At 41.6% G+C, this 18,746-nt stretch overlaps 1 protein-coding gene across 1 annotated transcript in view; it reads left to right on the forward strand.

Annotated features, from left to right (window-relative positions):
* The first annotated feature begins 603 nt into the window (after positions 1 to 603).
* Positions 604 to 18,746, forward strand: part of LOC149228309 (uncharacterized) — a 68,820-nt gene continuing 50,677 nt past the window's right edge. The window contains exons 1-3 of the mRNA XM_089378149.1: positions 604 to 986; positions 1,086 to 1,309; positions 1,415 to 1,529. Of these exons, the coding sequence (XP_089234275.1) occupies positions 849 to 986; positions 1,086 to 1,309; positions 1,415 to 1,529 (477 nt within the window). The 5' untranslated portion in view covers positions 604 to 848. The remainder of the gene's footprint in view (positions 987 to 1,085; positions 1,310 to 1,414; positions 1,530 to 18,746) is intronic.

Here is an 18,746-nt window from a genome sequence, read left to right on the forward strand (position 1 = left end):
AATTGCCATTTACAAATGATTAATATTTAATTCTAGTAGACTATCGGGTCTAGTTGACAAAGTTGACTAGCCCTTCCCACCTCCTTTACAGATGGTGAGCAATCAAGCTTAACCTTGACATATGTGGTGATGAAATCATATCCCTCGAGAGCATATCCTCAAAGTACTCCACTGATTGCACTCACATTGAATCCATTTGTACAAATTGAATGAGCATAATAGTTAAGAACATATGTTTCTTGCTAAGAGGTCACAAGTTCAAATTGAGAGGGGGTTAGAGTATGCACACCTCTATAAACTTTAACAATCAAATCACTGTGCCAAAAAAAATCTCTTATATCATAAATAAGAAATTCTCACACACCAATTTAATATCTAACTTAATGATAACCTTAAAATTAATTTATTATTATTACTACATTAAAATACATTAAAACCCATTAGTTTTATTAATTCAAAATTGCATTTATTAATAATCTTTCTTTTAATAATAACCAACCTAAAAATCTAAAATTTGTTATTTTTTAACAAAACCATGTGACTATTTTCAATTTTTACTTGTAAACAAACGTTAAACAAACCTTAGAATCTAACATGTGAGAGTTAACACATCGAAATGAAAAACAAATAATTCGGGCAATCTCGAAATCGAGAAACGATGTGGTGCAATCAAAGCTGTGTATGGAGGCAAATGTCCGTGTCTGCAATTCAATAAATATTACATAATAGCGATCGCAAATCTTGGCCGTCTGCAACAAAGTGAAGATAGTAGATTCATACAAAACATAGGAAGGCTGTTCACGGAACGAGCATGCAATAGCATTGATAATCTATTCACCGATTTTGAAATGGGAAGTGAAGAGGAGGAGGGGGCTCCTTTGGCAGTGCCCATTGCCCAAGCAGAAAGCTCCTCACTTGTTTATTCTCCACCAGCAGCAGCAGGGGTCACAATTATCACGGGCTATTTGGGTGCTGGCAAATCTACTGTAAGTCAATCCAAGACATTTATTAATATTTTTGTCTATTAAGTTTGCCTGAATGAAGAAGAAAAGGAAGATGGAATGAATGAATGGGTCTGGGTGCAGCTGGTGAATTACGTACTGAAGGCAAATCATGGGAAGAGGATAGCGGTGATATTGAACGAATTCGGGGAAGAAGTCGGAGTGGAGAGAGCGTTGATAAGCGAGGGAGAAGAGGGTTCGAATCCGGTGGTGGAAGAATGGGTGGAGCTTCCCAATGGCTGTGTGTGCTGCACTGTCAAACATAGCTTTGTTCAAGCGCTGGAAGAGCTCATGGCCAAACGACAGCGGTTCTTCTTATTTCCTTAGCACCATGTATTAATTAGTTCATGGCATCAAGGGGAGGGAATTAGAGAGTTGTTGAATTTATAGTCTGTTTTCGGTGTTGTGGACAGATTTGATCATATCCTACTGGAGACAACAGGGCTTGCAAATCCCGGTCCTGTGGCATCTCTGCTTTGGCTGGACGACGAGCTCGAATCTTCTGTTCGTCTGGATTCCATCATCACTGTTAGTTCTCTCTCTCTTCCTGTTAACTAGAAAAAAAATCTCAAAGCTTCAATTTTATTATTATTTTTTAAATAAGAATGGTTAAATTTTGTATTAGAAAGTTTCTGCAGCCTCATTGAACAGCATAATAATATTAAAAAGAGAACTGTCCCACAGTCTGTAGCTCAGAGTAAGTCCAAAAACTTGCAAATAAAGAGAGGACGATACAAAGGACTTAGCAGAGATGTACACAAAATTGTTCTAAGAAAGACACCTCAGGGAAGACCGACTTTGAAAAACATGAGAAAACTTAAAACTATTTAAAGACATGCTTGTTGTAAACTTCCTCTTGTTCCAATAGAAGAGGTTGGGGTCCTTGAGCCTCGTCTATGCATCCATGTCCACCTCTTTCGGCATCTGATAAGCTTTCTCCTCCTTCTCGATGTTTTCCTCAATATCTGAGCCAACGGACATTTTGTAGTAGGAGGTAGCTGCCTGGGTCCCTCGCGAAATTTGATACCAGTTGGTGCAATACACTACACATCCTCTAAATTTGCAATTGTTTATTTTGCTGTAATAGGTTTCCATTATTACTGCCATCACCTTACTATGATTTTCCTCCTGGTTATGAACTTTCCCTATAGTAGTAAATAAAGATATCGTCTTATCCGCATAAAGTCCTCTTGACGTGGACTGGCGTGACGAATGCCAACAATTTCAGAGGGGCATTGCTCCTGGTGGTTGTGTTTCATTATAAAGTCCAATGTCCTGTGGAAACTCCCCATAATCCACCAATTCCAAATCCATATACTAAATTCCTCTACCGGCACGGAGAACTACACTTTAATCACCTATTTAAAACCAGAGATCGTGGAGGAATGAACTATGGTTGAATAATTTATACAATAATTCGCTTTATCTGCCAACAGGGCTGAAAGTTGCCTCCAAGAATTCACCAAACACAGGCTCAGGTACGCAAGGGGATAGAGAAAATTACCCACCTCAACTGCTGGCCGGAATGGGATATTCCTCCAAGAAGTCACTAGTCTCAGGCTTCCAGATTGTACTCCAAAGATTCTCCAAATGCGAACAGAGAAATGTCGACAAGCCAGCTGCCTGGATCCAGAACCTGCTCCATTATCCCACCTTTGCCTGGGGTCGAATTAAATCTGAGTTGATAGAGTTGATCTCTCATTACAATTGAACTGTGCAGTGGTACAAAGATTATGGTGAATCCTGGCTTCCGTCCTACTTTGTTAAATTTGATATGCCACTTGGCTTGGAAAGGTGGCATGCAAAATTTTCGATATGAACTGGGGAGATGGAAACCCCCCTTTTACCTACAAGGTTCCACATTCCAGTGAAGAGACTTCGTTGGCCAAGCGAGCAGCCAGCTGATTCCTTTCTCTTAGGATGTGAAAAAAAACTTATTGATTCAAAATGACTGACCTCTTTTTGTATTTTTGGAACGAACCTTGCTAAATTGCCATCAGCCAAAGAGGAGCAACACATGAATCTGATAATTGTTATTAATTGCCAATGACAATTAGTTCTCTTATTCGCCTTGGGTAAAGAAGTTTTAATCCTTGATAAAATGCTAGCACCTTGTCCTAATTGTCGATAGCTCTATCAAAGTCCCATTCAAAACTTGTTTGTTGATTTCTTTTAGGATAAAAAACTACCCCGCCCCCAGTGGATATGAATTTTCCCTATAGCAGTAAGTAAGTATGTCCTATTATTGGCAGTAGAGTCCTCTTGATGTGGACTGGCATGACTTATGTCAACAATTTCATAGAGGGGGCATTGCCCTGGGTGGTTATGGCTCACAATAAAGACCAATGTCCAATGGAAACTCCCGATAATCTGCGAATTTCAAACCCATATACTAAATTCCTCTGCTGGCACTGAGAACTGCCCTTTCACCACCAATTTAAAACCAGAGATCATGGAGGAACGAACTATGGTTGAGGGATTTACACAATAATTCACTTTATCTGCCAACAGGCTGAAATTTGCCTCCAAGAATTCGCCAAACACAGGCTCAGGTACCTGAGGAGATATAGAAAACTACTCACCTCAACTCAACTGCTGGCCGGATTGGGATATTCCTCCAACAAATCACTATTCTCAGGTTAGGGGGGAAATGCTTCCAGATTATACTCCTCCAAGGATTCTCCAAATGCGAACAGAGGAATGTCGACAAGCCATCCACCTGGATCCAGAACATGCTCCATTATCCCACTTTGCCTGGGTTTGAATAAAATCCGAGTTGTTAGAGTTGATCCCTCATTACAATTGAACTGTGTGGTTGTGCAAAGATTATGGTGAACCTTGGGTTCTGTCCTCCTCTGTTAAATTTGATATGCCACTTGCTTGGAAAGGAGGATGCAAAATTTTGGATATATCATAAAAAGATTAATCAAGGAACCGGGGAGATGTAATCCCCCTCTTTTACCCACAAGGTTGCACATTAGCGATCATCCCGCTGATTCCTTTCTCTTAGGATGTGAGAAAACTCTATTGATTCAAAATGACTGACCTCTTTTAGAATTTGCGGAATCAACCTTGCTAAATTGCCATCAGCCAAAGAGGAGCAATGCATGAGTCTGATAATTGTTATTGAATCCCTAATGACATTTAGTTCTCTTATTCACCTTGGGTAAAGAAGTTTTAACCCTTGATAAAGTGTTAGCATCTTGTCCTAATTGTTGGTAGCTCTACCAAGGTCCCATTCAAAACTTTCTTGTTGATTTCCTTCAGGATAGAAAACTACCCATCTAACCCCCTGCACTTGCCACCCCAAAAGCTTCAATATTTCTTATCCTTGCAAAATACATCCCTTTTCTCAATCTGGAATTTCAGCATTCATAGGCTTGCTATTCATCTTTTTTTAATTCCAAGGAGACTATTGATGTGGAACGAAATCCTAATCATGGGATATGCACTTGTAGCAGTAAGGTTTGCAATTATAGAAATGTGGAGTAAAATAATTGAACATAGTATCATGATCCATCCCATTTCCAACTTTTTTGGATTAGTTTGCTCTCTAATTGTATCATGTATGCGAGATAGATAAGAAATAGCTCTAAACTATGCTTCATATATTCTTATTCACAATCAGGAATGTGTTATAACATAAGAATGTGCTGAATCATCAGCCTTTGTAGTAGAATATGTTTGCGTGTCTAGCAGAGCGGATTACCTAGCATGTGTTGGATATGCATCCACTGGCAGGTAGAGTGTCCACCTCGTTTGAGTGTGTGCTGATGGTAGGATGTGCATCCAGGGTAAGCTGGATTACTTCCTTCCATTGTTTGTAACTAGTAGAATTGTTCTGTGTTCATGTCACAATGAACAAAGCCATGCTTATGCAGATAAGTCATAGTTTGTAATAACTTTGATTAGAGCATGTTCTGTTAGTGTGCTTTTGTCAACTTTCAGCACATGGTAAGCAGATCAACACTCTCAAAAATGGAACCATATTCTGGGAATCTTAAAACTGATAGATCTATCAAAAGAACGGATACATGAATACTAGATCTACAAACACATAAGTCTGAAAATAAAGACAGAAAATACTCAAATCTGCAGCACTCAATCACATCACACTCTATCACTCTAAAAGAAAGAACTACAATGCAATAAGCTCTAAATTCTAACTGTCTAGCCACCTCAATGGTGTACCCTTTGTCTCTTTTATAGAATACAAAACAGAAAGGAAATACAATAAATGTGGTCACCTTCATTGGTTTGCCTCCCATGAAAGCTAAACCCTAAACCTACCCCCCTCCCCCCGGGTCCATCTTATTGTTAATTGGTTCCATATTTCTTCTGAAAGGTCCAACTAGTCAATTTGACATTTGCATGAGCAAGTGTACAGGTTCCTTTAATCTTGCAACATAGGTACCACATGGAAGTGATGCCATTGGTATGCATAAGGCTCCTGAAAGAGTGTCACTCTGACTTGAGTTTGACCACATGGAAGTGATGCCATTGGTATGCATAAGGCTCCTGAAAGAGTGTCACTCTGACTTGAGTTTGACCACATGGAAGTGATGCAATTGGTATGCATAAGGCTCCTGAAAGAGTGTCACTCTGACTTGAGTTTGACCTAGTTTGGTTAGTCATGGTGGCCCATGGATGCTATGAGGGTAAGATAGGGTTATCTTGTTGCGGGTCCTTTGCTTTTTCCTGTTGGAAAGATGCCACAAAGCTTCAATAGTACACAAGATGGCCATTCCCTTTACTCAAGTGGGTAAGGATGAGACTAGAAGAGCTTATGCTACAGTACATAGCCTCTTTAAGCAAAAGGTGTTACTTTTTCATCCTTCTATAATTACAATGAGTCCTTGCGGTCATAACTGCTAGACTAGGTTTCCCTTCCACTTAATCGCGGAGATTGGTTTGGTAAGGTCACTCCCTATGTGAGCTTTCACTCCAAGATCAGTCCCTTCTTTAGCATGATGGTCAAGCTATTATCCTTGGGTGCATGTGTACTTGGTTATATAGGTTGGTTACTTTGTATATGGAATTGTCATGCCCCATTCTAGAACTGGTAATCAAGTTTTGGATTTGGATGGATATAACTTTGTAATGTCCTCTCCCAATTGATTGGCCAAGGAAGGACGAAATAGCCTATCCAAACCTGTAGGCTGTAGTCTTGATAAAGGGGTAACCGTAAAACCCAATTTTTCCAATGTTGGGTAGGTTGGGTGGAAAAAACCCAAAATTGGGGGTTGCATTCACAACCCCTCACATTTGGAAACCCATGAATAAATCTATAAATATAGGAGAGTTGGAATCAAAAAATGATCATCGAATTGGATCAAATACATATGTTTTCTTGAGCTGTGGCTCTGAGGGTTTTAAGATCCCTTTTCCTCTACTAATTTTGGTGGTGAAATATTCCACCCTAATTAGTAAATCTCTCTTTATCTTTTGTTTTGTTATGGAAAGTGCGAGATTTATCTATTTGGAAGATTGTGAAGTTTGGTGGTTGTTTGAGGCAAGACCGAAATAATTCCCGAGGTTGTGCTGGTATGCTCTGAGGCAAGAACCGATGGACATTTTCCTGAGGTTGCTCGGTCATTCCCTGAGGCAAGTCTAAGGCAGCTCGACCACTTTTTGAGGCAGCTTGCCCACTTTTTGAGGCAACTTGACCACTTTCTGGTGATCTTTCCCTAGGCTGCTTGGTCATTTTTTGAGGTAAGTCTAAGGCAGCTTGGCCTCTTAACTATTAGTTTTTGTAGCATCGGATGTGTTCTAGCCTTGAAATTTTGTGGAGAGGCTAGAATACATGAGATCTCCAAAACCCAGAAATCGTTTCTGGAAATTCCACCTAGAAGTGTCTCAATTAGATTATTAACCGATTTTTAAATATTTCCTAAGTCTAAACTTAGGGAATATGGTTAATTAATCAATATTAATTGAGATAAGGTGAGAATCATCTAGAAACTCACACGGATTGATCCAGAGATGATCCTAACCATTGATTAAGTTTTAATCTTGGTTGTTGGTGCTCCAATAGTGGATTATAAGAGGAAGTCGATGTGGTGATGGAGAAATCATCCAGTGTAGATACTCAGTTGCCCAAGTAGTTTGATTTTCTCAGTAGCAACAGCTCAGCAAAGAAGATAGAGCCAGAGAGTGAGTAGCAGGTGGAAGAGGAGAGCAGTAGCATTCCGGGAGGAAGATTTCCAGTTCCCGGAAGAGGCAAAGGAAGGAAGGCCAAAATCTCTAGAGGGCCAGCATAAGCTCTGTGCAGAGGGTGATGCAGGGAGCTCAACGCAGAGGTTGGGGAAGTGATTTCAGAGGCAGAAAATAGCTGTGGGGTGAGAGAAAATTCTCACGATATTTTTGCTAGTATTTTCCTCAGATTAGATTTCCAACTAGGCATCTAAATTATTGTACTCAAAATTGTTGTTGAAGATTAATAATAAAACCCTCATCTGCTGCATTGGTTTTCCCAAGTTGGGTTTTTCCGGGGACAATTGTCCAAAAATAACTGTGTCAAAATTATTATGTGTGTGCTAGAATTTCTCAGTTTCCAGTATTTTATTTTCCGCAGTAATTTTTATGGTGAAAATTGCAGTTGTGATTTTATTCGTTATTTGCCGTAGCAAATAAACTGCATAATTAAATTTTGATTTAGAAGAATAATTTTCAATAGCTGCAATAGATAAAATTTCACATTTACAAGGCAGTTTGGATACCTCTGAAATAGAGCTTGGTGGGTCCTTTTCTGAGGTGTTTTGTGGCACCCCCGAAGCAAGAACCATTTGCGGACTTTCCACAAAAGCTACATATTCTAAGCTATAGACAACCGAGCCTACTGTGGATACTCCCTCAGACGAGATTAAGTAAGATAGTCCAGGTTTTGTAGGTTGTTAGTATAATTCAATTAAAAGAGAATCTGATTCATTTTGCAGACAATATTGAATTGGTGAGGTATTGGCTGAGTACATTACTGGTTTATTGGACAACTAGTCCTGTTTATTGTGGAATTGAGTAATATCACATTACTATTGATTAGATAGTTCCTATCTGTCTACTATTGCTATTGAATAATTTGTGTATTATATGAAGAAATGTATGCCATTGTATGAAAGCATGAACTTCTGTTGCTTTTTTTTTGGGTAACCTAGCTAGAATAAGAAGCCCTAAGAAGAAAAAATTACCCTAGGACACTACAAACTTTAAGAGTACGAAATATGGTCATTCCCTTTGCTCAAGTGGGTAAGGATGACATTAGAAGACCTTATGTTATGGTACATAGACTCATTAAGAAAAAGGCTTTACTCTTTCATCCTTCTACAATTACAGTGAGTCATTGGAGCCATAACTTCTCTGAGGGGATGATTCCCTTTCTACCTAATCATGGAGATTGGTTTGGTAAGGTCACTCCCTATGTTTTCTTCCCCTCTAAGATCACTCCCCATGCCACCTTTAACTCTAAGATCACTCCCTTCTTCAACATGATGGTGAAGCTATTACCATTGGTGCATGTGCACTTCATTATTTATGTCCATTACTTTGTATACTCGATTGTCAAGTCCCATTATAGAACTAAAAGTCAAGTTTTGGATTTGGATGGATTAGCTACAATCCTAATTAGTAATTTCTAATCATTAACACTAGAGGGCATTAAAATCTTGAAGGATAAATAGATTGGAAACAATGACATTAACTTTTATATCGAGTTGCATGGTATCTCTCAAACACTTCCTATTTTTTTTTGTCGTTCAAAAAACTTTCATTAGATTTTCAGAATGGCATAACATATAAAATCAGTTTCAACAGTCCCCACTCTCTCTGGAGAATACCAAAAAAGACACTTGACATACATTATTTCCGGAAGGCATTGAAGCCTTAGCATACTAGGAGTAACAAAAAAGGAGACCAGAACTGACAACAACATATCAAGGAGGGGGATGGGGGGAAGTACAGGGGGAGTTGCAAAGTAACCAACATGATCATGAATATGGAAATCAATGTGTTCCACCCGCGCTTCCAAGCTGCGAAGGTGATCATTTGTGCGACGATGACTGCGCCGGAGGCTGTCCAATTGTTCCAGAATTTCATTTTGATTGTATTGGATATCAGTAAGATAGGTCACTATTTCATTACGGTCTTCATACCTGTGGTCCCTGAAGATGTCCATATCGATTTGAATATGCCGCAGTTGCTCTACAATGGACTCCATGGAAACAGGGGCCACAATATTTCCTGGAGAGCGAGCTGGAAAAATAGCTTTGACATCTTCTGTTTCCCGGCTGACTGAGTTGGCGGAGGATGAACTGTGACCTGGCTCGGACGCCCTACCTGGGCATGCTGGCCCCTCCCTCGGTGAGGTCGGCCCTGTTGGCAGGCCATATCGAAATTGATAGAGGTTGACGGCTGGCTAAGAGTAGAGGCCAAGGAGCGGTCTTCACAGAATCTGCAAGAGAAAATGCAATACCTAATACCACGAAATCGCTGCCCCAAAAGAGTATACACCTGAAGACCGACACAACAAGCAGTGAGACAAAACAGGTAAGAATTCACCCAGTTCAGAGAGCTAAACTGGGTAGACATCGTCTGCGACCCAATTTTACCATTAAAACAAACAACACAACCCCAATTGCATAGGTGGATAATTTTAGTGACATCGACCCAGAGCGGGCACTGTTACCCACAACTTTGTGGGTGATATCCCTAGGAGAAATTTTTCTCCATGATGAGCCTCAACTAGCAGCCAACAACCCGTTGATGCCTCCTACTAGCTCGTTGTGCCATTTCTCTGCCACCTGAGCCAACCATGTGGTCCCTCACCCATTTGTATTGATCGTATGTTTGAAGGAGTGCCTCCCAAATCTAAAGGTATGTCTTGTAATTTGGTAATTGAGTATTGGGTTTACTTATCATGGATACTTCCAGGTATGGATTGATGGGGGGATTTCGCGGAAAGAAAGGGCTAAGTTTGTGCTCCCGTCCCCTTGATCTATTTTGGTTGTTACCCTTGGATCTTAGTCCCGTGGGATCTCCTTTATTGACCATTCGATTCTAGGGTGGTACTACTTGAGAAACCTTGACTTTGGGTGCGTGGTCCCGCTCCTTTACCCGCACATATTACTCCCTTTCCACTCACTATACCACCATTTTGGGTCCACATAGGGCTAGCCTCCCTAACCCCTAGTCCCCACCTTGGGTCAAGCCTAGAATGATGCCCCGAAGGTTGAAGCAATTAAAAGAAAAAGTGAAAAGCATAAATGGCCACATTTAATAGGAAATTGTACCACAAAATGCAAAAGATGGTCGAGGCAAAAATAATTAGCACGTGGGCAAAAGCCATTACATGAGCTCTAACCCAATCATTTCCCATCACCTTGGTTCCATAAGCCCTAGATGAACCTCCTCTATCATTCAGGAACCTGTGATTGTTCCAACCCCTGGAGGGCAATAAACTGCACTACCTAAAAGGGGGTAATCATTGCTATATTTTGCACATCATGCTCTGGTCCTTTGAGCCCCGAGCAGTTAATTAAAGAAAATTCATAAAAGGCGAAAGGTATATGAAGAAGGGTGGAAAAATCAAGGTCGGGGCACCTCATGTACCACGATTGCTCCCTCCTATACATAACATACCTAGGTGTGGGCTTCCCCTTATCTAGCTACCCCTATGCCCCACTATGTGACCCAAGATTGCCCCTCTCATTCCCTATCCCATTCCACTTATTTGTCACTTGCCACCCGCATTAGAGGGATGTACCTTGGACATACTATCCCCTTTAAGGGTTGAAAACACCTAATAAGGTACTTGGCTAATTCCCTTTGGAGCTTGGACACATTAACACATGCCAAAGCCCACTACGAAAGGGCATGCCATTATGAAGTACCCACGTTGTTATCCATGAGTTGTAAGCATTTCACCCAATTATTTTAATGACTGGTTGTACTGGAAGCCTAGGGGACGCATCGGATCTTATGTAGGATTACAGGTGGTTTCCAATTGGGTTCGATTTCCCTATATGTGATCCTAACCTCCAGAGGTCTACATTGGCACATGTAGGGTGTGCATAGAGAGCCATTGGCCTCCACAGCAGCAGACAACACTCCACGAATCTTCATGGATGCTCAAAGATTACTAGCGATCCACTTTTGGGATGATGATGATATGCTTGGTACATTATGCCCAACAGGCCCCCACAAGAGCCCCACACTCTTGACAGGTGTCCCAAGACTTGTACGATGTCATGGTAGCATTCATTCCACCACTTGGACCCTTGCAAAGGATCTTCGATTCATATGGAGACCCATGGGGTCATCTATGTGCCCTCATACCTAATGGGAGCACCACAAGTCTACTACTTGGAGAACAAGGGGCCACCCCCTTGCCCATCATATTTCGAGGAATTTTTTCCTCAATATGGCACTTCAGGATATTATTGGGCCTTTAGAGGGCCCTACGACATGCACATGTTATTATTTGGCCCCTTTGCGAGGCTTATTTTTACACTTATGAGCTAGTTTGGTGGGTGTGTCACCAATAGGGGTTTTATTTGCACATTATTTTATCATGGTATCAGAGTTGAGGTGAAGTCAAAGCCCAAACAAGAGTGAAAGAGCAATCACCAAAGATAGTTGGACAAGGACAAAAGACTCAATGGGTTCCTCATCCTACTTCCTGACTGAAGACAAGCTCCATGATAAATCTGACTATCATGGATGGAAGATGTCTCTTGATTTGACCTTGGAAGAGAAGGAAGTGATGGATTATGTGCAGGGTAAAATCCCTGAGCCTCCTTCAAATGCACCGGCTGTTGCGAAGACCAAGTACAATAAGGCTGAAGTCAAAGTGAAGAAGATTATCAGGGATTCCATTGACAAGCATCTGGTGGCCTATATCTCTGAATTGAAGACCTCCAAGGAGATATACGACAGGTTGGTCGACATGTTCAAGGTTAGTAATGCTAATCAAATTCTCTTTCTCAAGAATAAGTTGAAGGATATTAAGAAGGGCAAGGACGAGGACATTCAATCCTATTTCTTGAGGATTACTGAGATCAAGAATGATCTACTCTCGATTGGAGAAGTCATTCCTGACAGGGAACTTACTCTCACCACCCTTGGAGGACTCCCACCTGAGTGGTATGTATTTAGAACCACTATACTCAACAATGATCGAATTCTAGGGTTTGAAGAATTGATGTCGAGATGCATTCAAGAAGAAACAAGAATGGTGGAGCAAGAAATGTCTTCTAATAGAAGCAACCCCATTGCATTCTCCGCTAATGCCAAAAGGAGGAATAATGTAGGGTCTAAAAGTCATTCCATGGAAACCCTGGATCTAAGGGAGGAAGGAAGGGCAGGTGCTTTGTTTGCAATAAATTTGGCCACTATGCAAGGGAGTGTCCTAATAAAAGGGATACACCTCGAGATGCTGACTATCATAGCAACTCTAGGGGCAACTTCAACAACAACAACAACAACAACAACGATCAAAGGAATGGCAGGTCTAATGGAAAAGGAAAAAGGAATGCGAGACATCAAGGAAATGGTCGACCCTCCAAGAAATCAAGGAACTCCAGGTATGATGAATCCAATGTTGATAACAATAAGCAAAAATAGTACTATCATATATCGACCCTCTCCACTGCCTCTCCTTCGGACACTTTGGGAAATTGGCTGATTGATAGTGGTGCCTCAAGGCACTTCACCGAATACAAGGAAGCCCTCTCTAATCTGATAGTGTTGATTTTGGGTAGCATCGGATGTGCTCTAGCTCCGAAATTTTGTGGAGGGGCTGAAATACATGAGATCTCCAAAACCCATAAATCGTTTGGAGAAATTCCACCGGGATGAGGAGTTATTAAAATAATTAATATTTTTAATGGGTTCCTAAGTCTAAACTTAGGATAATAAAAATATTAATGGGTATTAATAAGAATATGAGTGAGAAACTTCTAATTGACGAGGATCAAGTCAGTTTTAATCTTAGCCGTTGATTAGGGACTTAATCTCGGCCGCTGATTCATCAAGAAGAAAAGTATAAGAGGAGGCTTGAGGGTCAGTTGGAGATACACCGGTGAGATCAAAGAGTTCAATTTTTCTGGGAGGAGGTTTGCTGAGAAAATAGAGCTAGTGATCTGAGTTGTAGTGAGAGGGGTAGTTCGATAGAGGGACTTCAGTCCAAGGCCGAGAATACATAACAGAGAGGTAGAGCAGCACCAGGAGAGACAACGCAGCTCCAGAGAGGGTGATGCAGAAGCCAGAGGGGCTGGCGCAGTCATTTAGAGGCGGCGTTGGGGTTTCTGTGAGTAGAGGGAGCAACAATTCAACATATCAATTTCTGAGCAAGGAAGGCTCACTGGGAGGGTGACACAACTCCTAGAGGAGGTGACGCAGTTCTAACGCAGAGCTTGGAGCAGCCATCGCTGCCCAGCACTGGGAACAACATTTTCATCTGTGGGGTTTGATCATCCAGTTGCTGGATTTGCCAAATAATTTGTCTCCGGATAGAGGTACTTCTGCCAGGTTTATTCTTTGTTTGGTGAGTCAAACTTGGCACCCTAGTTGTATTCATAAATCTACTTAATAATACAAACCCTCTATATGCTGCACTGGTTTTCTCGAATTGGGTTTTTCCGGGGACGATTGTCCAAAAATAACGGTGTCCCTTGTGTGATTGTCTCATTTTATTTCAGTTCATGATCTGTATGTATGTGTAGTCTGCAACAGTGTTTTCATCGCTGTTTAAATAATTAAATAACTTGTTGAATATAAAGAACAAGTAGGAGATGATAAACCAGTGATTGCAGTAGGATTTCTAATGCGTAGATTCAGAAATTCTCACAGATAGAAAAGGAGATAAACTTGGAGATCATCCTTGGAGACGATGCCACCTATCCCATGAAGGGAGTAGGGAATGTTACCCTTCAATTGAGTCAAGGTAACACTATTCATTTGCAATAAGTACTATATGTACCCAATCTCAAGAAGAACCTGGTGTCCATTTCAGCAATGGAAGATAAAGGATTCAAGGTGGCTTTTATGGATGGGAAGGTGCGTGTTTGGAAAAGTAATTTCAAGGATGCTTTTAATCCTGGGTTCAGGGTTGACAATTTATATCAAGTTGGAGGAAGTCCATTGGGAGCCATGTCTTGCGACACATCTCTACAATCTGAACTATGGCATCGGAGGTTCGCCCATCTTCATTATAAGGCACTACTCGATGTGAGACAAATAGTGAGATGTATGCCTGAGTTCAAAGTAGATCATGAAGGTGTATGTCCGGGATGTGCCGAAGGAAAACTTACAAGGGGACCATTCCCCTCAAGTAATAGCAAGACCACAGACATATTGCTATTGATCCACTCTGACATATCTAGTATGATGCTCGTAAACTCCTTGGGAGGATACTTATATTATCTCACCTTTGTGGATGATTATTCTCGCAAGACCTTGATCTACTTCTTGAAGAAGAAGGATGAAGTGTCCACCTGGTTCCGACATTTCAAAGCCTTGATCGAAAACCAATCCGGGAAGAAAATCAAGATATTAAGGATTCATAATGGGACCAAGTATGAATCCAATATGTTCCAGATTATTGTAGAGAAGCTGGCATTAAGAGGGAGACTACAACGCCATACAATCTCGAGCATAATGGTGTGGCTGAAAGGAAGAATCGCTCTATTGTAGAAGCTGTCCATGCCATGCTTCATGATCAAGGCCTTCCGAAGTTTCTATGGGGTGAAGATCCAAATATCCCTGTTTATGTTCAAAACCGATGCCCATCCAAGACTCCCGAAGAAATGTTCACTAGTAAGAAACCCGATCTCTCTCATTTTAGAATTTTTGGAAGCCCCATATATTTTCATGTGCCAAAAGAGAAAAGAAACAAATTGGGTGCTTCTGGGAAAAAAGGAATCTTTGTGGGCTATAGTGCAAATTCTAAGGGATATAGAATTTATGTGGTTGGTCAAAAGGAAGTTGAGATAAGTCATGATGTCACCTTCGACGAAGATATGGCCCTTAGGAAGATCAACAACCTTCCTATTCTAAGGAAGGACAAAGAAGCTGACACAGGAAATCAGGGTGAAAAAGAGGACGAAACGATGCCTGATGTTGATGAACCTATGGATCCTATTGATCCACTCCCTCATGAGCCTTCCTCCTCCAAGAGGAGACCCTCATGGCTTAGGGAGACTCTCAAAGATGCTGAGAGGCACATTGCACCAAGGGGGACTTTCTGTGAAAGCAAGAAGCCGAACAGGTACCAAGGATATTTGATCGCCATGAGCACTATCATTCAAAATGAGCCTTCATCATTCAAAGAAGTCGTGAAGCAACAAGTATGGAAGGATGCTATGAATGAAGAATACGAGTCAATTATGAAGAATGATGTTTGGGATGTGGTCCCTAGACCCTAGGACAAATCGATTGTCACTTGTAAGTGGCTCTACAAAATCAAGCATGGAGTTGATGGAAGTGCAGAAAAGTTCAAGGCTCGCTTTGTTGCTCGAGGCTTCTCTCAAAAGGAAGGTGTAGATTACAATGATATATTTGCACCTATTGCCCGATACACCACCATCCGCTCGATCATAGCCCTTGCTTCCTCGCAAGGATGGAACCTACATCAGATGGATGTCAAGACCGCCTTCTTGCATGGTTCAATCAAAGAGGAAGTCTATGTGGAACAACCCGAGGGGTTTGAAGTTCATGATCGGGAATCTCATGTATGCAAGTTGAAGAAAGCTCTCTATGGATTGAAGCAAGCACCCCAGGCTTGGTATGAGAGGATCGATAGCTATTTGATGAAGCTGGGATTCACTAGAAGTGAAGCTTATCCGAACCTTTACTTTAAGGTTGAAAATGATAAACCTCTCATTCTGGTACTTTATGTGGACGATCTCTTTCTAACAGGTGCAAACCCTCTCATTCACAAATGTAAGAGGGAGTTGGCTTATGAATTTGAGATGGAGGACCTAGGACTAATGCACTATTTCCTATGGTTGAAGGTCTAGCAAAAGCCAGGTAAAATTTTCCTCTCTCAAGGAAAATATGTTGTGAAGATATTGGAAAGATTTGGGATGGTGGACTGCAAGCCTGTGACTACTCTGATGGAACTTAACTTTAAGAAGTTATGTGGTAGTGCTGCTGGACCTGAATTGGGAAATGCTTCTGAGTATCGTCAACTCATAGGAGCACTAATGTTCTTGGTGAACTCCCGTCCGGACATATGTTTTGCAGTTAACACATTGAGCCAATACATGGTTGAGCCTCATCATATACATTGGATTGCCGCCAAGAATCTTTTGAGATATCTTCGGGGCACGATCACTCATGGACTGAGATACACTGTTGGAAATGTGAGGCTGCATGGTTATTCTAATGCTGATTGGGTTGGCTTTGTCGTGGATTGCAAGAGCACTTCTGGATGCTGCTTTTCTTTGGGTTTTGTTTCGATATCCTGGATGAGCAGGAAGCAGAAATCGGTTGCCTTGAGCACCACCGAGGCCGAATACATAGCTGCTAGTATTGCCTGCTGTGAAGTTCTCTGGTTGAGAGGAAGTTCTTCAGTGAGCTGTTTGGACATGTGCTGGATACCACTGTGATTTTCTGTGACAACCAGAGTGGGATCCAATTATCAGAGAATTCCGTGTTTCATGATCGCTCCAAGCATATAGATATTAGGTACCACTTTATCTGGGATATGGTACAACGAGGAGCAATAAGGCTCCATCACATTGGGACTGATGAGTAGGTTGCCGATATTTTGACAAAGCCCGTGGCGAAGGTCAAATTCTTGGCCTTCCGAGAACGACTTGGAGTCGTGTAGAGACCCTCTTATGAGGGTCCTGTATGAGATGGACATTGAGCTTTGGGAGCTCCGAGGGGCTTGGGGTACTTGGAGCAGTGAGCAACTATAGGGTGAGTGGTTCATGTTGATTTGTGGTAGCATCGGATGTGCTCTAGCCATGAAAATTGGTGTAGAGGCTAAAGAGCATGAGATCTCCAAAACCTAGAAATCCTTTGGAGAAATTCTACCCGGATGAGGAGATATTAAAATAATTAATATTTTTAATGGGGTCCTAAGTATAAACTTAGAAAAATTAAAATATTAATGTGTATTAATATAATTTTGGGTTAGAAGGTTCCAAGAGACAAGGATCAAGCCAAATCTAATCTTAGCCGTTGGTTAGGGACTTAATCTTAGCCATTGAAGACTCAACAGGAAAAGTATAAGAGGAGGCTTGAGGGTCAGTTGAAGACACACCAAATTGATCAGTCAATTCAATTTTCTGGAACGAGGTTTGTTGAGAGAATCGAATCACTTATTTGTTGCAGCAAGGGGCAGTTCGGCATGAGGCCGAGAATACATAGCAGAGAGGCAGAGATAGTGCCAGAGAGATAGCGCAGAGCCTGGGAAGGCTGACGCAGAGGCAACTGGGACTTACGCAGAGGCTGAGGAGGCCAGCGTGGGTGACGCAGAGGGTCAGAGGGCTGACGTAGAGAGCCAAGAGGTTGACGTAGAGGCATCAGTAGCTGCGTAGAGGCTAGCAAAGCTGATGCAGGGCCAAGAGGCAGCGCTGGGTGATTTTTCGTGGGGTAGACTGAGTGCTGGTGAGCTAAGAGGGTGACGCAGTCCCTATCAGAGTGACGCAGAGCAGTGGAGAAGCTTGGAGCAGCTTTCGCTGTCCAGCTAAGGAGTTGTCGTAGTTGTTGTGGGATCGTTCATCTGGTGATTGATCAGCTAAAATATCTGTCTCCGAGGAGAGGTATTACTGCCAAGTTCTCTGTTGGGTGAGCCATTTCTGGCACCCTAGTTGTATTCAGAAACTGCATAATAATAAAATCCTCATCTTTGCTGCACTGGTTTTCCCGCATTGGGTTTTTCCGGGGATGATTGTCCAAAAATAATGGTGTCCCTTGTGTGATTGTCTCAGTTATTTCAGTGGCTGATCTGTATATGTGTTGAGGCTGCATTTGTGTTTATTTTGGTATTTATATTTATAAATAAATTGTTTATGGAAAGAACAAGTAGGAGATAATAAACTAGATAATGCGGTAGGGATTTCTAATGTGTTAGATTTAGAAATTTCAACATTTCAACAGTTCAGCCTTCCCCTAGTGGTTTGTTGTGTACAGGGTGAGTGGTTCATCCTTCCCCTGTGATACCCCTTGGCGACATGTGAGCAGGACGAGTGGTTCATCCTTCTCCTGCCGAGACATCCTACCCATGCAGTCTGGGACTCATGGGAAGTACCTCTCATCTGGCCAATGAGTAGGGAAATGAGGATAGGGACCATAGTACTACCGATGGACACATCGTGTACTACTGTACTCCCTATGCTAGGATGTTTGATATTGATCTGGGATCAATGGGAACTGACTTCGGGTCAATAAGAGTGGTATGAGTCACTCTCTTTTGATTGGGACTGACTTTGGGTTAGTAGAGAATGGTATGATACATTCTCGATCACTTTTTCTTCTTCATAGTTGAGCAGAGCAGAGCAGTGCATGGATGGCAGATGGAATAGCTGGTGGAGTTCTCCTTAGTTGAGAGCATAGTTTTTAAAACCGGAACCGGTGACCGGACCGGTCCACCTAATGAACCGGTTTACCGACCGGAACCGGTCTAAGCGGGACTGGTTTGGTCTAAACGAACCGGTTTTAAAAAAAGCATTAAATAATTAATTTTTAATGAAACAAAACTATTTTTAAGATGTAAAACCATGATTCCAAGCCAATAGAGACAAA

This window comes from Pinus tabuliformis, chromosome J, assembly GCF_031772625.1.
Source record: "Pinus tabuliformis cultivar Carrire ecotype Pingquan chromosome J, CPIR1, whole genome shotgun sequence".
NCBI lineage: Eukaryota > Viridiplantae > Streptophyta > Pinopsida > Pinales > Pinaceae > Pinus > Pinus tabuliformis.